This window comes from Trichosurus vulpecula, chromosome 1 (assembly GCF_011100635.1).
Source record: "Trichosurus vulpecula isolate mTriVul1 chromosome 1, mTriVul1.pri, whole genome shotgun sequence".
In the NCBI taxonomy this organism is placed as follows: domain Eukaryota; kingdom Metazoa; phylum Chordata; class Mammalia; order Diprotodontia; family Phalangeridae; genus Trichosurus; species Trichosurus vulpecula.
The window spans coordinates 378,109,746-378,132,997 of NC_050573.1; the positions used below are offsets into that span (position 1 = coordinate 378,109,746).

At 41.4% G+C, this 23,252-nt stretch overlaps 1 protein-coding gene across 1 annotated transcript in view; it reads right to left on the reverse strand.

The window, feature by feature from the left end:
- The window catches only part of LOXHD1 (lipoxygenase homology domains 1), a 235,433-nt gene that overhangs the window by 112,440 nt on the left and 99,741 nt on the right, over positions 1 to 23,252 (reverse strand). Inside the window, exons 8-14 of the mRNA XM_036746173.1 lie at positions 20,255 to 20,505; positions 18,445 to 18,580; positions 16,795 to 16,955; positions 13,565 to 13,651; positions 12,961 to 13,096; positions 6,517 to 6,677; positions 4,170 to 4,323 (exon numbers count right to left, since the gene is read on the reverse strand). Of these exons, the coding sequence (XP_036602068.1) occupies positions 4,170 to 4,323; positions 6,517 to 6,677; positions 12,961 to 13,096; positions 13,565 to 13,651; positions 16,795 to 16,955; positions 18,445 to 18,580; positions 20,255 to 20,505 (1,086 nt within the window). The remainder of the gene's footprint in view (positions 1 to 4,169; positions 4,324 to 6,516; positions 6,678 to 12,960; positions 13,097 to 13,564; positions 13,652 to 16,794; positions 16,956 to 18,444; positions 18,581 to 20,254; positions 20,506 to 23,252) is intronic.

The following is a 23,252-nucleotide window of genomic DNA, read 5'->3' on the forward strand; positions in this document are numbered from 1 at the left end:
ACTGCATACAAACTAGCTATAGACAGGAAAAGCTGATCAAGAGAGGAAAGGAACTAGCATTAGGAGGGTTTGGGAAAGGCTTCCTGGACAAAGTATGATTTTAGCTGAGACTTGAAGGAAGACAGGAGGTGAAGATGAGGGGACAGTCAGTGAAAACCCAGAGTCTGGGGATGGAGCGTCACGGTCAAAGACCAGCAAGGCAGATAGTCCACTTAATTGTGTGATAAGAAGGCAGAGAGTGATATGGGAGAAATCTGTGTAAGCCAGAGTGGTCCTTCTCCAGATCATTTTACAAAGGAGGAAACTGAGGCAAACAGGGTTAAGTGACTTGCCCAGGGTCATGTAGCTAGTAAGTATCTGAGGTCTGATTTGAAGTCAGGTCCTCCCGACTCCAGGCCCAGCGCTCTGCACACTATGGCACCACTTAGCTACCCAACTTTTACCGCCTCTAATCTTTACTTGGGCCCTTCCAGGGACTGGGTTTCCTTCTCTCATTGAAGTGGAGTTGCAGTAGATTAAAAGTTCTCAACCTATGCTTCAGATCCATGACCTTGGATTGGACAAAAATTAGAGCTTTGTTTTCACTAACTTTTGGTTTCCTTTGTAGTTCAATGTATTTTATTTTGTGCTTTTAAAAACATTATTCTAGTAACAGAGTACTATTTGCCATAAGAAATGATAAGTAGATTTCAGAAAAACCTGGAAAGACTTACATGAACTGATGTGAAGTGAGCAGAACCAGGAAAACATTGTACACAGTAAAGAAACATTGTGCAATGATCAGCTATGATAGACTTAGCTCTTCTCAGCAATGCAATGATCTTAGACAATTCCAAAAGGCTCATGATAGAAAATGCTATCCAGACCCCTAGAAAGAACTATGGAGTCTGAATACAGATCAAAGCAGACTATTTTCACTTTTTGGTTTTTTGTTTTTTGTTTCTCATGGTTTTTCCCTTTCATTCTGATTCTTCTTTCATAACATGACTAATGTGGAAATATGTTTAACATGATTGTCCAAGTATAGCTTATATCAGGTTGCTTGCTTTCTTGGGAGAGGGGAGGGGATGGAGGGGAGAAGAGGGAAAGAGGGAGAAAAATTTGGAACTCAAAATTTTACAAAAATGAATGCTGAAAAGTATCTTTACATGTAATTGGGAAAAATAAAATACTATTAAGGGAAAAAAAGCATTCTAGGAAGGGGTACATAGACCACCAAAGGAATCTGTGACACAAAAAAGGATTAAGAATCCCTACTGAAGATGATGTCTGAGCTGCCCCTTATGACAATGTTAACAGTCTGTGATTCCATGATACAAATATACACAGGGCATGGTCCCTACAACCACAGTTTACAATCTCCTGACAAAAAAACCAAGTCCTGCTTGATTCCCCAGTTCTCCTAGATTGCTCATCACCACCACCAGACTCTCATCACCACCACACTCTCAGACCTTATTTTCAGCTGGCTGTCAATTCATTCTTACTAGGGTGTCAGCTGCTAAGGAGTTAAGGTGCTACTTCTCCTGGGGGCTGGAGTATCACTCTTTCCATAGATGACTCCAGAAAACTGAAAAGCCATCAAGGCTCAAAGGAATAAATCTCTAAGAACAGAAGTTCACGATTTAGCAAGGTAGAGGGACAGATATTTAAAGGGGAGGGGGGTTGCTGCTCAGCACCTGTCCAATGATGTCACTTAGTCCTTTCACCTAGTCCTAAGGCCAAACCTAAAGATAAGTAGGGTTTCCACATCTCTGAGCTGAGCACAAATCTTGACCAGCCATATTTTGGTAGAGAACGTTAAAGAAAGGAAATCAATACAGATTCCCCACTTTCTATAGGAAAGAACCTCTCCTTTCAGCCCCTTCCCACCCCCTGTCCCCCAGTGAAAGGAAACTATTCCTGGCCCAAAGCATGACGTGTCATCTCCTATCCACTTAAGTGCTCTTGTGGTATTAATAGTCCTTTCCAAATCCAGCATTTCCCCTCCAGCTCAGAACACTTCTGCCCAATTTCAGAGAGCAAGATGTTGCTGTATACATTAGCCTACATAACAGCCTGGCTGCAAATTTATTACTCTTTCCCTGAGCTCACAAAGGCATGCACACACACATACCCATATGCAACCTACAACTGAGCCACTTTGCATTCTTCCCCATGTCATTTAAAACCCTCTTGAGTCCTAAGCTGGCCAATACTATCCCTGTGCCTCACATCAAGATAAAAAAAATTCTATTTCTTTAAAGGAGCTTGATGCTCATGGATGAAGACAAATTGTAGAACCTTGGATTTTCAGCTCCCCCTCTGGATAATCACAGGTCATACATAAGCTCTCCAGCTAGATGCAACCTTCGAGTTCAGTTAATCCAACCCCCACTCACCCTCCATTTTCCAGATGTGGAAATTGAAGTAATTTGACTTGTCAGTCAACAAGCATCAACTATTTGTCTGGATTAAGAAAACAATGAAAGGCAAAAGCCAGTCCCTACCCTCAAGGAGCTTCCATTCTAATGGGACTGGCTGTGGTATGATGGGAAGTGAGAAGAAGGGGAGAAGATGGAGCTCTCAGTAAATTATTTCAATTTTTTAATTGAAATATAAGGCAAAGTTCTCAGCTGCCATGGATCATAATGAGCCTCAGGTCCTTTTTAATACTGTCAGGCAGAACCAACTGCTTAGCTGGATTTTGAACTGGAAGAGACCTGAGAGATTATTTTATCTTCATTTTACACCAAGCTAAGACTTAGGGAGGGGAGGGTAAGTGACTTCTCCAAAATCCTATAGGTTAGTAAGCAGCAAGGCTGAGGTACAAACCCAAGGCTTTCAAATCCAAATCCAAAGCTCTGTACACTACATCAAATTCCTCTCCAAATAATTCTCTCTTTTTTTGTAGTTTACAGATTCTAGTTTTATTACCCTTTTTGTTGCTTTCCTACCTAGTACTTCTGAGTTTATTTCTTAAAATTCTACTTATTTGTTTTTAGTTTTCAACATTCACTTCTATAAGATTTTGAGTTCTAAATTTTCTCCCCCTCCCTACATTCCCCTCTTCCCAAGATGGCATGCAATCTGATATAGGCTGTATATGTACAACCATATTAAACATATCTCTACATTAGTCATGTTGTAAAGAAGAATTAGAACCAAAGGACAAAACCACAAGAAAGAAGAAACAAAAAACAAAAAAAGTGAGAGTAGTATGCTTCTATCTGCATTCAGACTCCAAAGTTCTTTCTCTAGATGTGGATGACATTTTCCATGATGAGTCTTTTGGAGCTGTCTTAGAACCTTGTATTGCTGAGAAGAGCTAAGTCTATCAAAGTTGATCATTGTCCAATGTTGCTGTTACTGTGTACAATGTTTTCCTGGTTCTGCTCACTTCACCCAGCATCATTTCAAGTAAGTCTTTCCAGGTTTTTCTGAAGTCCACCTGCTCATCATTTCTTATTGCACAATAGTATTCCATTACATTCATATGCCACCCCATTCCTCCACAATTGATGGGCATCCCCTCAATTTTCAATTCTTGGCCAACACAAAAAGAGCTGCTATAAATATTTTTGTACATGTGGGTCCTTTTCCCAATTTTATGATCTCTTTGGGATATAGAACTAGAAATGGCATCGCTGGGTCAAACGCTATGCATAATTTACAGTGATGATAATGGGCACCTTTATCTTATTGTATCTTATTGGAAATACTTCTAGCTTATCCTCATTACATATAATGCTTGATGATGGTTTTAGATAGATGCTACTCATCACCAAATACTCATCACCTGGTCTAAGCAGCAATTTCAGCTTCCTGCACTTCCCCAAAATCATGGAGCCTTGCCTTAGGTAATTGCCATGAATGGACATTATCTGGAAAACAGCTCTGAGATAATTGCTTAGAAAAAAAACTCAGTGTGCCCATTTCCTAGTTAGTCTCAAAAGGCAAATCCTGTCTCTGATACATACTGGCTGAGCTATGTGACCCTGAACACGTCTCAACTTCTCAGGGCTCCAGGCTGAGACTACATGCTGCAGAGAAAGTGCCAGCCTACTCTAGCAGAGCAAGTTTCCTTATTCAGCAGTGTCCAACACCAATGGAATCAGAAGTCCAGCTCCTATTCCTGAGGAACAGAAAACCTCAGCAATAGGCCAGGTCAGGGTTCTCATACCTGTTACATGGGAATTCCACATTGTCACTCTCTGGCTGCCCTTCTTCTCTCACTAACACTCGCTCCAGGTACCAGCCACTGCCCCCTCCTTTGCCATCATGTCCAACCCTGACTCTTTTCACATTCCTCAGGGTGACTGCTTCAATGGTGTATTCATCAGCCTTAGCAAAGGTGAAAAAAACAGGAAAAATTATATTGGAATTGTTTTTCTAACTTTATTTCTCCAGTCTCTAAAGGAAAATAGCTAGTTCTAATGATTAAGGATAGCCTTACATATAAAGATAAGCAGCCACTTATGTGATATGAGTTGAGGGATACCAAAAAAGGCCTCTTCCCCCAAAGCATTTCCCCCATTTATCTGTCATCATACCTACAATTTTCACCTTTAATGTGAGCTACAATTTTTTTATCATTATTATTTAAGACTTCATTGTGATGGGGAGGGAATCCTGGGTTCTTCAAGATGGTGCCAGAAGAGCCAAAGCCCTGGCAGGTCCCACCAAAGGCTCCCAGTATGACCCTGGTGATAGTATGAAAGGGCTGGCCTAGCTCTATTCAGAGAGGTCTTCCAATAGGGTGCCCATAGGGAGGTATTTTTCTCTGCTGCAGTGACTTTTAAAGATGATGTGTATAATGACAAGTTAAAATTTGAAGATCTCACCCACCCATTAATAGGCCACATGACCTGCTCACATCACAGGAGGCCTAAGTCACATGTGGTGGATGGAGCTTGCTGAGAGGAAAATAAAAGTGTGTCACAGCAAATGTGGAGAGAGCAGATGTGTGGTGGCTGTGCTGTGAGTGATTGTTGGTGGCAAGGCCCCAGCAGGGGGCGGGAAGGTTATGGGATGGCTTGGCTCCCTGCTGTTATGTCATGTTTTAGATTCATTGCTGTTATCATAAAGTGGACTTACTAAATTTGTTTGCTGCTTGGATGGGTCAGACTTTTATTGGTTTTGGGACCTAGTTCTCTTGTGTCTGAATAAATAGTTTACTTCTTCTACCTTCTATACGGAGAGTCTCTTATATTTTGCGATACAGAATCACATAGGCATATTGACAATTATCACCTATATTGTGATTATTGCCTTGCTAATACAATGTGATGAGTTGATAAAGACTTCAAAATGTAGCAAGGACCCAAACCAACAACATCACAGATCCTTAATGGATTGAAAAAATCATCCACATGAGTCATGTAGAAAAGTTGTCAGCCTGGAGCAGCCCTCAGAGAAGAAGTCTTCCACAGGTCTTCTATCACATTCTCATCTCCCACCCCCATCCCAACCCCTCCCCCAGTGAGTGTTCCTTTCCCCATTGGTATTCTTAAAGAGAAGGGGAAAGGGGAAAGAAAGAGGGAGGTGAGGGTCCTATTCATACAATAAATAGCCCCCATTTCTAAAGCACATTGAACATTCTCAGTTCTTTGAGACAAACAGAGTAACAGTGCTGACCCCATTTGACAAACAGAGAAAGTACCTCCTCAGATCTCATGTAAGGTCTTAGATCTAGAGCTGGAAGGGGATTGGGCTTGGAGGCTGTCTAATCCAACCTCCCCTCCCCCACTTTACAGATCAGGAAACTGTATCCCGGAGATGTTAAGTAATGCATCCAAGGTCATATAGGGAATAAGTTGTGCAGCCGGGATTCAAACTGAGATCACATGATTCCAAATTCATCCTCCTTGACCCAGCACCACCCAGCTTCCTGTTCTTATGGTGTTTTATAATTCCAAAATCTCTTCAGAGCATCTCCTCTGATCCTCCCAACCTCTAGTTAGGGTACACAGTTAGGAAGAAATCTGAGGGGAGGGCAAATGTCATTCAAGGAGTTCCTCAAAATTACATCAAGTAGGCAGACACCTATTCCGCCAATGAATGAAGCCAGTTTCATTTCTCTCAAATCCATTTACCTTTTCAAGCCCAGAAGATCCTGCAATGCTTCCCCCCCTTACCTCCCCCTAATTTCCTCTGTCAGGAGACATAAAAAGGAAGCATGATGCAGTAGGAAGTGAGTGAATTTGGTGCTGGAGGACCTGGATTTGAATCCAAAGGATACCACTTACGAGCTATGTGAACTTGAACAAGTGACTTGAATTCCCTGAGACTCAGTTTCCTCATCTGTAGATGGCTTCTAGGGTCCCTTTCAGCTCTACGTCTGTAATCCTAGGCCCCACTGAATTCACACTCTACTGTGGTACACAACAGGGCTGCTTCCAATAGGATTTCTTCCTACCCAGGGAATGTGACTCAGTCCCTCTCATCTTAGCCAGCAACAAAAATGACATCATTGTAAAAGGCCAGGAGGACGGGGCAGTCTGGGAAGAAGAGAGTAGAGAACATTTGGATACTCACACTGCCTTTTTGACATATATCAGTGTTGTTTCTGCAGATGATGCTAGACAGGGTGCGCTCGCCAGTATCTCCCGCATCACCAAAGAGGCAGACGAAAACTCGGGCATTTGTCTCTGCTCCTTCGATGTCCCCTGTGCACAGGGTCACTCGATACTGGGCCACTGTCAAAGTGAGTTATCTTCTTTCTGCCCTGTAGGAAGGGCCTTGCCTTCCCTTCTCAAGAGCCTTTGCCCTAGAGTTCTCTCCACCCCCACCACTCCTCCCTCTCCCGCCCCTCCACCTCTCCAAATGTTACCTATTTTTCAAGGCCCAACTTAAGTCTCATCTTCTCCATGAAGCCTTCCCTGACCACTTCCAAACAACATTCACCTTCTCACTTTCTGAGTGCACACAGGACTTATTGGGACTTACTGATTTTTACTCTACTTTGTGATTTTACACAGTTAAGTATTTTTTCCAGTTGTTTCTTGTGTGTTTGTCTGTCTTCCCAACCAATTTAAATTCTTTGTGGAAAAAGAACCAGTATTTGCTGTTCTTTTATTCTCCAATGGTGCTTGGCACAGGGCTGGCACATAGCAGGTATGCAATGAAGGCTTGAAGAAGGAAGAGAAGGTATAAGAGCAAAGGAAAGGGGGAAGGGAATGGTAAGAGGGACATGAGATACATTCATTCAATGGGCTGCTGCTATGCTCCAAAGATATTCCTCCCAGTTCTCATTGTTTGGCCTTTCTAAAAAAAGCAAACTGTGCTATAGATGAGGTTGGCATTCGGCACAGCGCTCCCCAGTCCTCTCGGTCACTTTTAAATAAATTGTAAAATAATCCTCGCTAAAGGCACACAAGTCATCAGCACAAAGAACCATGTGGGCCCACTGGGAAGATCAACACAGCATATTGTGTCAAAAGAGCTATTTTAATTTGTTTTGGGGGGCTGATTATACCCTCTGACCTGCTCTCTCATGTTGAGATTCCAGGAAACAAATGAGACATCATGAGTCCAATTAACTCCTCCTCAGTAGAGTAGGGGTGGGGGTGGAGGAGTATAGAAAGAGATGAAAAAAGTGGCATCCCTGCCCCCCTCCCCCGTAAAAACCCCTCTATATAAGAATCAGTGCATTCAAAGAGAAGTCTGGCTCTCAGGTAGAAGCATTTGGTAGTGACCAACAAATGATCTGTCAGCAAGTTCAGGAAGGGAGTGAAAAGAAGGGATCTGTCCCTGGATGCAGGGATGGTAGGGAGCCCTTCTAAATTCACAGGAAAAATTTGATTCAAGCTTTCACTGAATTGAGTTTTTCTAGTTAGACCTCACTTTCAACAACCCTTTCAACACATGAAAATATCTATGTTTGGACCAAGTCAATGGGAAGAAATTTCATGCTTTGGGATACCTTTAAATAGAAAGACTCCTTTGACTACATATAAATTTCTAACTCCCATTACTTGGAATTATGGGATTTGAGAGTATGAAAGAACCTGAAGAGGTCATGGAATTCAATAGTCCCCCTTTTCCATTGAAGAAACTGAGGTCGTATGAAGGGAAATGATTACCCAAGGTTGGACAACCAGTTAATAGCAAGTGTCGGCCCACGGTCTCCTGAATCCCAGTTCAGTGCTGCCACCCACACTTGCCAGCACTATAAGATATTGCCTTTTTGTGAGAGGTTGATAGTGGTAGAAGGGATGAGGACAGAGAAGCTAAATGTAGACATGCTGAAGAGCTATATGCACTGAAGGTCTCTCGTAGATGAAAGAAGATGAAAGAAGATTCAATATTTCAGAAACGAGGATTGAATCATCAAGAAAATCAGATTCCGTTTATGAAAAATTCGATTTACATGCAACTTTTCAGGAAGATACAAAAGTGGGGAGTAATTCTTTCTGTTGGGCAAGCAGTAAAGAATGCTGCTTTGTATCTTGGTGTTGCACAAAGTGAGGAGCACCAAAAGGTTGGGTTTGACTTTCAACCATCGAGCCAAACAAAGGTCTACTCTGGCCAAATGGAACAGGATCTAGCACAAAAACAAGTAATAAAAACAACTGGTTTTTGCTTTATGGTTACCCTCATGCATAAACAGATTAAGTGGTCAGCTCATGGTCATTTGAGGGGTGCCCTGCACTGCCCAGAAACGATTTCCTCAGCAAGGTGTCACAGTGCCTGAAATCCTATCATTCCACCCAGCTTTTGACATTAAGCATTATATTTTCCAAGTTCTTTAAACAAAACAAACAGCCTTGGAAAGGAGGTAATACCTTATCATATTGTTTACCAGAGAGATCCTAAATACCAAAAATCTCTTGGTTGCCTGGTAGAAGAAAGGAAGGGGATGCTAAAAGTCTGGAAAGGTGGAAGGGAGGAATCAGAGGTGCTCAGAGCAAACCTCACCAGATTTGCAGTTTTGCAGAGGACCATTTCTGTTCATTTACTTATAACTAACAAGTAATCAATTCCCTGGGCCAGACACACATTCTAACCATGAACGATGAAGTATCTTTGATCAAGTGGTCTAAGTTCCATCTGCTCAAAAGTTCTCAAAGAGCATGGAGTTCTTCTTATTGGGATCCCATATGGACCCCTAGCACCTGTTTGGCCAAAGCTCTATCCTGACAAGGATACTGCAGACGGTTGAAGATAATTATGTTGGTAGGCTTTACTAGGAAAAGATTTTAAACAGATGGGTAAGTACCAGAGCCTCTTATTTGTCCTTTAATTAAAAAAATTACAGTGCAGTCTGATTAACAAGCGCCTACAATATCTAATATTCAAATCCAATGGTCTTTTGCTTACTTGTCTATGGGGAGTAATCATTTCTGCAGGGCAAGCAGTAAAGAATGCTGCTTTCATTTATTTTACTATCTGGGTGGCTCCTGGGAGAAAGGAAGGGTGAAAATAAACTGTGAGCTGGTAAATATTTCCTACATGTTTTAAAGGCTGTGTTAATCAATGCAATCACTCTTGAAACCACTCCAGCACACACATATAGGTATACATACATACATGTATATATACATACATAAGTGTGTGTGTGTGTGTGTGTGTGTGCGTGTATACATATATAGTTGTAATTCAAAGAAGCATAGATTTGGAGACCACCGCAGCCATCTTGTCCAACCCTTCCATTTTACAGATGAGGAATGGAAAGGGTATGTGTTAGGGGAGGGATTTGAACCCAGGTCTTACTGACTCAGAGGCCTTTTCTCCATCATTACACTATATTGTCTCTTATACTCATCTCTCATTTTAAGTGAACTAGATCGCTGCCATTTTGAATCTGCAGAACACATTGGCAATAGAATATGGATTCATTTTACATCATTCCAAGTTTCAAACTTAAGGAATGTTTAATCTGTCCTCTCTTATGTGTTATATGGGAGCATTCAGTGGATAAAGTGATTGGAGCCAAACTCTGTAAACTGCCATAAATAACCAGACAAAGAGAGGAGAATAGCTGAGTTCTGGGAACTATGAGTGTGTAGTTAAGTATTTCCCTGGCAGAGGAGAAATCCCACTGTTCCAAACAGGGAACCACAGAGGCCAATTAATCTGGAATTGCTCCAAAATAGACAAAGAACCCCCAAAAGACATGCAGACCTACTCATGGACTTCAAAATCCATCATACCTTGGCCATATCTTCATCCCTTCCTAGACAAAAGTGTTAACTCCAATTTACAGAGGAATATTTTTCAGATAGAAATGCATCTTTGATTTTAAAAGAGAGATCAATGAACAAATGGGGTTTGTTTTAGAGAATTTTAGCCATCTTTGCTGGAATGCAATCTATCTTGTAAAATAGCGTATCTACAAGGTCAATTTGTGCCTATCTGTGCCAATGGAGAGTGTTGTAGTTTGGAATTTTCCAAATAATTTGTCTCTGTCCACAGGGTATCTGTCCTTTAGCTCATCTTTTTCTCCTGCCTCGTCTCCTCCTCTTCCATATTGCACTGTCTTTTTACTGGGTACCTCCCCTCAGTGTGGCATCTTCTAAACCTGGAACCTTCCAGTACAGAAGCTTCCAGTTGCTTAATTGATCAGTCCATCTTTGCCTGTGACCTCAGGGGTGGGAAACCAAAGAAACATGCCTAAGTTGACTCCCACCCTTCTTTATAAAGTCCCTAAACTGCCATGATTCCTGAGATGCCCTTAGGCATAGTATGACGATGGACCCAGAAATCCTACTGAGAGTTTGATATAAGGATACATCACACCCTGGGAGTAGCCACTCATCAAACCATGATGAGCTGATCCTCCCTACTGCTAGAGCCTGAGATCATGGTGCCTCAAGCTTCTCTTGATTCATCTCTGATGGCATCCCTTTCCCACACTTTGCCAGAATCCATGCTGGCCCCATGGGAGCCCATGGATTACCCAGTCTCAGGGTAGGTGAGGTTGGCAGAGTTGCTCAAGTTTGGCAGACTTAGGTGCTACCCCATTATGGGGCCTGGATGCTGTCCCTTTCTACCCGTGCCTCCTCCTTGGGGTTCCCTTGAGTTTCCCTAGTTAAGCTGTATGGGCTCCCCTTAAATATGCCAAATAAAAAAGACCTAATCTATCGACTGGCTTGTCTACTTCTTCTGTGAAGCCCCTTGAGCAACAAACCCCAAGAGAAGGGTAGCAGTTATATGAACAATGTATAATATTAGCTAATTCAAAAATTCCTTATTTTGACTTTGAAATACATTATAACCTTTTTTATAACATTTCCCCCTGATTCACCTTCTAATTACATCTCATTTAATATATTATTCCATAATGTTTCAATCCCCTAGGATTTAAAAGTAGATATGAAATCAGATTATTATTCATAGATTTAGAGATGGAAAAGTGCTTAGAGGTCATCTAGGCCAGCCTGATTATTTTACAGATGAGGAAACCAGAAAACTGGGGGCCAGAAGGGTTAACTAACCTACTCAAAGTCACATAGGTGGTAAGTGACAGGTGAGATTCAAAGTCAGGTCCTCTCCACTCCGAATTGAGTGTCCCTTTCTATGTACCATAATGCTTCTCCTAAGTAGAGAAACTTCAGATTGGTAACTGGGCTTTGCCTCAGGGAGTGTTTTCTTTGATTCTGTTGGGGTTTTTTTTGGGGGGAAGGGTAGGTCATATCTCCAGTTATCCTTTCCACATTACCATTTTCCCTATTGTAGTTATGATATATCACGGGTAGGCATAAGAAATTAAATGGGAATTTGGGAGGAGTTTTGCAGGAGCCACAGATGACACATGAAGGCCAGCACATGACATAGAAAAAGTTTAGAAAATCAGAAATCCATAATATATATATATATATATATATATACACATATGTAACTTTATAATATAGCCTATAACCAAATACTCAACCCAAATTTTACGATAAGGTATTTTAAACACCCCATTAAAAAGGGGAAAAAAATTCAGGCCTCCTATGGTATGAAGGGAATGCCAAAAAATTTTACATGGATTTTCCAGGTTGTGGGGACACCACACCCCTAACCCCCACAATGTGGAAAGGATAACCATAGTTTTTTAATTGTTTCTCTCCTGTTTGATGAGGAGATCTTAAGTCTAGGGACCTCCTATTTTCTTCCTTCTTCATGTCTCACAGGCTTTAACCCTAAACTGACCCCATATGTAGATAGAGTAGGTACTGGCCTTCATGGGTGTTAGAGAGCTCCTCCAAGTAGGTGCCTTACTATCTAGTCACAACAAATTAAGTTTTCACAATGCTAATCATGCCTTTGAGTGATGGCAATAGGAAGGGAGACATAATCAGGAAGGCCAGGTTGACTTCAAAGCTGTGTAGATCTAAGCCTGCCCTGCCCTAGAAGAAAGGAAGAAGAACCACATGGACATGGTAATAGGGAAAGGGAAGTCAAAGAGGCCCCAGTGTCACTAACAGGGCAGCTATAATCAGCAGAATTGATAGCCCCACACACGAAGCCAAGTGTGATCCCTATTAATAATTAGCAACGGCCAATGATAATTAGGAAAAGGTAAAGGCAAAGCATGATTGCACATGTTATCCATTCGGAGTCAACCCTAGCATCATAGAGGGGCTTGGATGATCACGGATACAATCTAGGAACATAAGTTTAGGATTTTATTAAAATATGAGGTACTTTGTGAAACAGTAAAGTATTGTCTAAATATAATAATATCTTATTCTTATTTTTAAATCGAGGGACATCCTAAGGAAGCCTAGATCTATCTAGAACTTCTCGTATGCCCTAGAACTCCAGCACCCGCCAGATAGCATACTCCTCCAAATTGCTTCAGTTCTCCTGGCCCCTAAACATTACAGCATTTAGAGATAGGGATTTGGGGTTACAGAGAGGTTAGGTTTGCAGCCTCTTGACTGTACCCCTCAGTGGAGCTCTGCGTCAGGCCTACTTCTTAGAGGAAAACAAGACATTTTCTATCCTCTCAGCAGGCCCCATCCTTCCCTGGAAACTGGGATGAACACTCACTTCCCATTATCCTCCGAACTGTCGGGCCCTCTGCAGTAAGTTCCCTCACCGTCTCATAGTCATCCTCATTGACATCCAGCCAGCGGTTACAGTTGAAGTTATACTTGTCCTTTGTTAGAGAATTCAAGAGCGTCATCTGGAAAGATGCCACGGGGCAGACTAGGTGAAGAAGCATCCAATGTGCCCTAGCAACTTTACTCTGCTGACCTAACACAGAAAGGCTAATTCTGATCTTACAGATGACCCTCTAAGGAGGCTGTGGGGATAGGGTGGGGGGAATATCCTACCCCACCCCCCTCAGAGGCTTGTAGTTTTCTGGAAATGGAGCACCTGTGGTCTACTCCCCTGGCTTACCCTCCTCCTCCTCGCTCCTCCTCTTCCCTCCTTCTCCTCCTCCTCTCTGTGAGTCCAATACCTTTTATCCTGAGACAGGCTGACCTCAATAATCATCTATCGCTCCTCCCCACTACGGGGGCTACAGGTGAATGTCTGATAATCCTTTGTGGTGGGATCACTAAAAGGAAACCAGTCTGGATCCTGGTTTTTTCCTGCCTTTTCCCCACCCACACTGATAGGGCTCAAAGAACAGGATTCTGCTTCTCACCTTTACTAGATGCCATCCAGAACCAGGAATCTTACTGTCGTGCCAAACTCTGATCTTATAAAATCTTCCAAGATCTGGGATTTCAAGCTATATGGAAAAGAGCAAAGTCCCTTAAGAGGATAAAACAAAGACAAGAAGCCCTGTCTCTGATATATACATGATGCTCTTTACCCCCTCCCCTCCTCTGAAACGGCCACCACTCTGGGGCAGGCCCCCATCACCTGCTCCTGCACTATTACAAGAGACTACCAGTGGAGCTGCCTGCCTCAAGTCTCTCTCCCACCCCAATGCATCTTCCATTCAACTGCTGGAGTGATTTTCCTGTTACAATCCTACTAAATAGACTCCAGTGGCTCCCTATCACCACCAGGGTCAAATACGAAATCTTCTGTTTTGCATTCAAAGACCTTCCTAAGCAGCCCCACTCTACCTTTTCATTTTTCTTACACCTTACTCCTTACCCATACCTGTGATCTAGTGATACTAGCCTCTTGGCTTCTGCTCAGTGTCTCTGCTCAGGGCATTCTCTCTGGCCGTCTCCCTTTTCTGGAATATTCTCCCTCCTTATCACCACCTCCTGGCTTCCATGGCCTAATGTGAGTCCCAGCTAAAATTGTGCCCTCTACAGGAAGCTTTTCCCAATCAATCCATCTTCAGATCCTAGTACCTTCCTTCTCTTAATTATTTCTTATTTCTCCTGCATATAGATTATTTGTACATAGTTACCTGCATGTTATATCTGCCATTACATGGTGAACTCCTCAAGGACAAAACTGTCTTTTGCCCTTTTTTTGCATCCCCAGTGCTTAGCACAGTACCTAGCACATAGTAGGTGCTTAATAAATATTCACTAATTGACTCACCCATTGTCAACAGACCAAGGACTTTGAGTCATTCAATTCATTGAACATCTAAGCGTCTAGTATGGGTAAGGTGGAGAAGTAGTGTAATATAACCAATAGAGAGCTGGCCCTGGAGTCAGGAAGATCTGATTTCAGATTCCACCTTTGACATAGAACTGGCTGTGAGACCCTGGGCAAGTCACTTAACTTCTCAATGCCCCAAGTTTCTTTCTCTCCTAGCCATGCTTTGGAAATCTCCAGTTTCCACCACCGTTCCTCCTTATTAAGGTGACTCCTTTCTCCCCAACTTCACTTTTCAGCTCTCTATGTCCTCATTAGAATGTAAGCTTCTCAGGTTAGGGACTGCCTTTCTTTTTTTGCTTGTTTGCATCTTCTGCAGTAAGCTCAGTGCCTGGCACATAGTAAGTGCTTAATAAATGCTCATTGCCTATTGTTGTTAGGCAACTCTCTCTAAGACTATAAATGTTGCAAAGAAAGTGCATTGATTACATTGGTAGAGGCTGTTCTTTACCAGGAGTTCATTAACGTGGATTCCTTGATTCAGAATACTAGACACATAAGAATCAGAGCATTTTTGAATAGGAAGGAATCTCCTAACCCTAATTCCAACTCCTTCATTCATTAATTCACTTAGTCAACATTTGTTCTATGCTTCCTGTGTTGAGAGCACTGTGCTAGGCATGGGAGGAGATAAAGAAGTTGAATAAAACACAATCTCTGCCCTCATGGAGCTTGGGGATAGGACATGTGCACAAATTAAGTATGTGAGAGAGGGGTGAATCAAGAGCACCATGAAATTTAAGGGAAGAAAGATTATTACTCATTTGGGGCATCAGGAAAAGCATCATGCAGAAAGTACATTTTAGCCAGGCTCTAACTGAGGCTCAGAGATGAAACAACTTGACCATCTAGGTGAGTAGAGGGCTTTCTAGTTCAAGGCTTTGCTTTAATGATGACCTAGAAATGCTCTGTGATGAATTATCAAAGGAACGATCTAAGTGTGGCTGACTTCTAATGGCACCGCCCCGAAGTGTTTACCTATGAGCAGTGTGCAGGGGTTTTATACTCACTGGCTTGTAAACATTTCTAAGCTTCCTTGCATGTTGGAATCAGACCCCTTAGCCTGATTTGATGCCTCATTTGAGAGTCATTTTATCTAATCATTAAAGTAGGGCTTCAAACTAGGAAATCCTTTGTTAGCCTCCTATGAGAAAGATAGTTCTAGTAAAAAGTATTTTAAAAAATTCTATTTTTAAAAAAATGTTGAATTCAGAGTTTAATTTAGATCCTTCTTGCTTAAAAAATCCAAATGAGAGAGGCTTTACATCAATATCAGACAGGATCCCTGTCCTGCACCTGTGGAAACACTAATACTCATCATCCCCAAAAGGCCAAGGTTTTCTGAACCGAGGTGTCATCAGTGTTCTGAATCCTCTGGCTGAGTGGTGCCAAATTCAAATAAAAAAAGGTTATATAAATCAGCTTCATATTGACTTAGAAAACCACAAACTAACATCATCTATGTTTTATTGTATTTTAATTTATTTTTACTAAATGTTTCCCAATTACTATTTCATCTGTTATGGGCCTCACCTCCTGCTGCCATATGATCTATAACTCTTCTTTGCACCATTTCACTATGGTACTATAATTCCCTGAACTAATTACTTTTTTTTTTCTTATGCTCCCATCTGGTCAGTTTAATTCAGATAGAAACTCTAGGGGGCATTTAAATTCTGCCCCTGTTCTATTCAGTGAATTGTACATAATATAATATCATTCCTTACTGGGGTCTGCAGTCTGTCTCCTACCCTGTCTCATTGCTTCTAGGATAAAATGCAAAGCCCCGCCCCCCTCCCTCGGATTGGTATTTAAATTATACCACAGTCTAGCTACAATCTTTCTAGTCAGCTTGTTCTCCTTGCTGTCCCCAGAATTCAGCCTTCATCTCCTACCTCTGTGTCTGCACAGGCTATGACCTGTGCCTGGAATGAACTCACTCCTCACCTCCTCTTCTTAGAACCCTTACCTTCCTTGTAGGTTCAATTCAGATACCACTATCTATGAGAAATTCTTCCCCATTCTCCTAGTTTTTAGTGTTTTCTTTCTTCTCAAATTATCTCATACCTATTTATTTGTCTATAGGTTGTATCCTCCTGTAAAGTTTAAACTCCTTGAGGAAAGGGAATATTTTTTGTTTTTTCTTTGTATTCTCAGTACCTTGCACATGTTTGATGAATTGAAATGAAAAAAAAATTTAAAAGAAAACAAAAAACTCAATGCTCACCTAATCTTAGCTTAAAAAAAATCCCCTATGATGCCCACTGAAATACTTCTTCCCTCTTTCCCCACACTCATTACTCTTACCCTGAATTTGTCGATCTTGCCAGGTTTAAAGCCCTGTGGACCTGGGTTCAGACGAATTTGATCAGTTCGTCCCTTCTGTCCATAAAGCTGGATAAAAACGGGGACATTACAGGCAGCTTTCTTCAGGTCATTTGTCCAGACCCAGAGAGACCAGGCAACTTCTTAAAGCAGAACAAAACCATAACAAAACAACTCAAGCTGCTCTGCAATTTTTTGCAGTGAAATATATCTATATCTATATCTATATATATATATATATATATATTGTGTGTGTATATATATATGCATATATATGTATGTGTATATGTATATATGTGTATGTGTGTATGTGTATATGTTTGGCTAAACTATTACAAATGAAAGAAAGAAGAAAAGATTAATACTACTTGAGATCAAGGGACAAGAAGTATGTATGTATGTGTGTATGTGGAGTGTATTATATATGTGTGTATATGTGTGTCTTACATGTGTATATATAATCTGTATCTTTTTATATATATATATATATATATATATATATATATATATATATATACATACACACATACATATATATATACATATAAGCCAAACTATTACAAATAGGGAAAAGAAGAAAAGATCAATGCTAGTTGAGATGAAGGGACAAGAAGTATGTATATATGTGTGTATGTATATGGGTATGTATGTATAAATGTGTATATATATATATATATGTATATGTGTGTATAGATGCACCTGTATGTATATGTACATAATCTATATCTATATCTGTCTATATCTATACATATAGATTTAAGCCAAACTATTACAAATAGGGAAAAGAAGAAAAGATCAGTACTACTTGAGATGAAGGGACAAGAAGTATGTGTATGTGTATGGGGTGGGTAGGGGTGTATGTATGTATGTGTGTATAGATATAGATATATATATATATATATATATATATATGTTTGTGTATATATATGTTTGTGTATATATATGTTTGTGTATATATGTGTATGTGTATATACATGTGTCTATATGTGTGCATAGATCTATATCTATCTATCTGTATCTATACATATAGATTTAAGCCAAACTATTACAAATGGGGGAAAGAAGAAAAGATGAAAACTACTCAAGACCCAGACAAGATATACAGTGATGTGACTGCTCTAACAACAAAAACAAAAGCCCAGTTATACCAAAATCCAAACAGATAAGACAGATAAATTAGGGAGTAATGACTTGTTTACAAAAGAATTCTTTGATTTATAATAGGATTCGCCTCAAAGTTTCTTCAAGTAACCAGAGTTCTGCTAGAGCATTTAAAATAAGACAACTTATAAAAATGTGATTTATCTATGCTGCTTTGAATAACTCCATTGCCTTCAAGGACATTACAAGTAAATGGTCTGTTAATTTTTGGAAAACAGAAATATTTGCAGCAGGGCTAGATGGGTTGTGGATTTCTTATTGGTCTTTGCTCTGGAGAGCTAAGGACCTAAACTCAGGAAGTAACATATGCCAGGCAATCTATTGGGAAGTCTATGTCCCCATCCCCCTACCCCCACCCCCACCCCCACCCGCCCTGTTCTCTAATAGAGAAGAGTGGAATAGCAGTAGCTTGGATCCCTGAAAATTCTGTCTGGAATCCTGAGGTTCCTCTGGCCTGACTTTAACACATACTCTTGAGTCTCTTCTTCCTCAGGGACACCACCTCATAGAGCTGCCGCTCAATCAGTCCATCACCTTCCTTTTCATCCAGCCAGTTTTTGCAAGGGAAAGTCTGTTGTATGCCAGTGAATGGACACAAAATCACCACCTGAGGAGAACAGACCAAATCCATTTCCAACATTCCTTCATAGGACAGCCAGCTTCCACAGAAGATGAGAGGAGCAGAGACAGGGGGAGCAGAGGAGAAAGAGAAGGAGAAGGAGAAGGAGGAGAAGGAGAAGGAGAAAGAAGAGGAGGAGGAGGAAGAAGAAGTGGAGAAAAGGAGAGGAGGAGGAGGAGGAGGAGGAGGAGGAGGAGGAGAAGAAGAAGAAGAAGAAGAAGAAGAAGAAGAAGAAGAAGAAGAAGAAGAAGAAGAAGAGAAGAAGAAGAAGAAGAAGAGAAGGAGGAGGAGAAGGAGGAGGAGGAGGAGGAGGAGGAGGAGGAGGGAGAGGAGGAGGGAGAGGAGGAGAAGGAGACAGAGAAGGAGAAGGAGGAAGAGAAGGAGAAGGAGGAAGAAAAGGAGGAGGAGGAGGAGGAGGAAGAGAAGAAGAAGAAGAAGAGTCAGAAAGAGAAAGAAAGAACAAGACAGAGACAGGGAGGAAGAGAAGGAGGAGGAGAGAGAAAAGGAGAGAGAGAGGAGAGGAGAAGAAAAGGAAAGAGAAAGAGGAGCACACTAGACTTTGAATCAAAGGACCTGGGTTTACATTCCAACAGTGTCACATTGGACATGTTATTTCCTTTCTCTGGGCCTCAGTTATTCACCTGTCAAATGGAGACTCTAGACTAGGAGATACAGTGGGTAAAGGGTTGGATGGAAGTCAGGAAGACCAGAATCCTCAGACATTTAATAGCTGTGTGATCCTGGGTAAATCACTTAACCTTTGTCAGCCTCAGTTCCCTCAGCTGTAAAATGAGTAGGTTTACTCTAAGGTGCCTTCCAGATCTAAATCTATGATCCTATCCTATAGCTCAATCACTTCTGAAGTCTCCCAGTCTGTGATTACGAGCCCAATTCTCTATCAGTACCCATTGTGTTAGGAAGTCTCAGGGTTTCAACCTACTTATCAAATGAATGAGATCTTCTCTTCTCCCCTTTTACCCACATAAGACATCCTTTGCTTTTTCAAAGCTTGGCTCAAATCTATCATCCTAGAGCCCCTGACCAACTCCCTTTCTCAAAACCTTCTTTAAATAGTGTTGTTGTTGTTTTCGGTGTAGCTAGTCATCTCAAACAGAAAGCCAATTAACCAGAACAGTCAATTGAGAAGAATTTTTTAGGAGGCCAATCACCGGAAAACAAGTTAAATCAGGGATTTAATCTTAAAACTAGCTTTTTTTTTTTTTAGCAAATGGAGAAGGAGAAGGGAAACAGGAAGGTACTGGATACATGGGAAAAATAATGGTGAAAAGAAGGGAAATATGATGAGGTAGAGGATCACTGTCTCCTCTGGTGCTTGGGATAGAACTGAATACAGAGTATGTGTTCAATAAATACTTGTTAAATGATAAACTGGTTCATTTTATATTCTGTACCAGGCGCTAGACAGTCAGAAAGGATTTTCTGAGAACTCAGTGAGTCGTTGACTATGTCAGAGTCTGTGTATAAGAATGACCCCAGTCCCTCAAGGAGTTTTCAATCCAACAGAATATATGACAGGCATACATATAACCAATATGTGACAGTGATAACCAAAGTTCACTGAAGGAAAAGGGTTAATGGTTCATGTATTGGAGATAGTGTGGGAAGAACCAGGGTGAGCTACCCAAGGCTGGAATCTCTCACCTTCTCACAGTACCACCCTCTGTTGACGCCTACATTGCCATGCCCAATGGAGACTCGGCTCAGGGGGCTGAGCAAGACAGCCAGCTCAATGTTGAAGATGTCCGTCCGATTTCTGTCAAATACTCCTCCTTCCAGGAAGATTTTCCCACTGTTCTTATTTCCTCTGGCTCCATACATGACAAGGAATATCTTGGATTTGGTCCCAGCCCCCCGGACATCCCCTGTTATGACTGTAACGATGTATGAGATAGCTGGTGGTAACAAAACAGAAGCAGCAAGAGAAGGGAAGTTAATTAAGGTGGGATTAGAATATGTCCCATTTGAACACATCCTACTCCTGAGGTTTCCCTCATGGTTCTAACTGCCCATCATGTCTTCCTCTCTACCACATTCCCTATTTCCCCTTCTCCTCTGTCTTCCTTGTCCTTTTTATGTCCTCATTTTTAATTCATGTCTTCCTTTTGGCCACATTTTCATCCCCAGCATCAGGTCTGACCCCGTGGTTGGTTTTTTAAAAACACATAGGTTTTCATCCTCAGAACTCACTCATGACAGGTTACCTCCCTCTGTCTACCCTCCATCTTCAAGTTCCATACTTGTTTTCATTATCTGATTTGCTAACCAATCCCCAGGATCTCTCTGCCTGTGACATCAGAAATGGGAAACCATACTGATATACCCAAATGAGAACTTGCCTCCTCCCTGCAAAATTCCTGCTTCTTATCTGCCTGGACCAGGTATCCTGGTGTGCAGGCACATAGGAGGCATGATGGAGAACTGCCAAGTGTGATGGCAGTCTCTCCAGTTGACCATCAGCAGGGCCTTTCCTTCTCCTGACTTAGTTTGAATGCCATTCCACCCCAAGTTCTGACAGCTGCCCTAGTTGCATCCCTGCCCTGGGTGTCCCTGAGTGCATCAAAACACCTCATAATTAAGGTCTATTGCTTCATCCCATATTAGCCTATCTTATTCTTTTGGGAAAACTTTCTTTGCATCCCAAAGCTGCTGAAATGAGCTGGGACATTTCCCTCCCCCCATAGCAACTTCTTCTGTTCCCCTCATGGTCTCTCCACATCCTTCATTTCTCCCATCAAAACCATCCTCACACGGCTCCCAGACCAATGTGCCCTATACAGAGATCTACCTGTTCAAAATCCTTTGAGGGTTCTTTATTGCCCTCCCGACAAAGTTCAGACTCCTTACGTTACCATTCAAGGCCCTCTGTAATCCGATCCACTCTTCCTTTCCACTTTATAGATATAGACACAGAATCAAGTCTCATATCTAGTTATTTACATGTTGTTTCCTCGCAGTAGACCATGAGCTCCTTGAGGGGTGGGGGCTGTTTTTAACCTTTCTTGGTGTTTCCAATATTTAACACGGGAATATGCTATTGTTCAGTCATTTCAGTCATGTTTAACTCTTTGTGACCCCATTTGTTTTCTTGGCAAAGATATTGGCAAAGAAATGGCAAGAAATTGCCCTTTCCTTCTCCAGCTCGTTTTATAGATGAGGAAACTGAGAAAAACAGGGTTAAATGACTTGCCCAGGGTCACACAGCTAGTCAGGTTTTCCTGCTTCCAAGGCTAGTGCTCTAAGCCACTGCTCCACCTAGCTGCCCGGAATGTTGTAAGCCCTTAACAATTTTTTTATTTGATTTGATTGATCTGATACATACTGGCAGTGTGACCCTGGGCAGTGCTCTAGGCAATTGTCTGAGACTGCATGTTACAGGGAAAATGTCAGCCTGAATTGGTAGAGAAAGTTTCCTCACCAGAGGGTTTCCTGGATGAGTGAAATCCGAGGTCCAGTCCCTGCTGCTATTTGGTATCTTGTCTGTATCATATCCTCCTATTAAAGTATGAGTCCAGAAGGGCAGAATTGATGTGTCTTTCTCATATATTTTTGTCTAACCCAATACCTAGTCCGGTGGTCTATACACAGTAATCACTTAATAAATGTTAATTGATCAGAGAAATGATTATTAATAACCAAAGATTCAGGGAGATTAAGATTTCCCCCTTTTCTCTTTCCTCATTTTAAGACCTCTGTCTCTAAAGGTTGAGATAACCTTCTCCTCTATCTGACTGCACCCAACCTCATAAGGAATCTCTAGGCTAGACTAAGGTGAATTCCATTCAATCAAGCTTGGGTGGAGACAGACTAATTGCCCAAGGCTGGGGGTGGTCTGGGTATAAAAGATAGTCTCTTGGCCCAAGGGTGATATAATGTCACTTTCAGCCTCTCCTTGTAATATTCATTTTCTCATTAATTGTTAACCAATAACAGTTGATTGAACACCTGCTCTTCCAAGGCCATATAAAACGTGAACCCATTAGGCATCTTTGGTGTAAGAGAGAGACAGCCAAATGACCATCATTTTATTAATAAACATGCTGGCCTCATTAATAAAATGATTAAATTACCCAGAAATTATGTCTCTCAAACTTTTTAAAATGCCACATTGAGTTGATCTGCCTCCTGCTTCCCCATTGGGCCTCTGATGTCATCTCATATACCCCACCTTCTTTATATTCCATTTCTCTCTACTATAGCACTGAGGGGAGAAATACAGTAGGAAACACAGGTAATGACAAAAAAAAAAGATAATAAAAAAATTTTTTTAAGTTCCTACTAAGTTATAGAGGTTCATAGTTCATGCAGGATAACATCTCTGCCCTCAGCTTTTAAATGCTTAAGAGTCAAAATGGAACAGGGCTACCATTTTTTCAAAACTGGGAAGTAAAGTCTGGCTTTTGTGCTCCAGGTTTCCTCCTTAACTCACAGGAATGAAAATGAGCTGGTTCATGTATCATGAACAAGTTGGTGGCTCTGGCAGGTCATTTTGGGTGGCCCAGCCACCATGTGCTATATATTCCTGCACTACAGTCCTTGTGATATCACATTCAAAGTCAACAGATTTCTATCCAAAGCTTCCACTCAAACAATTCCTTGGAAATATGTTTATGCAGTATGACCAAAATCATGGGATTATTGA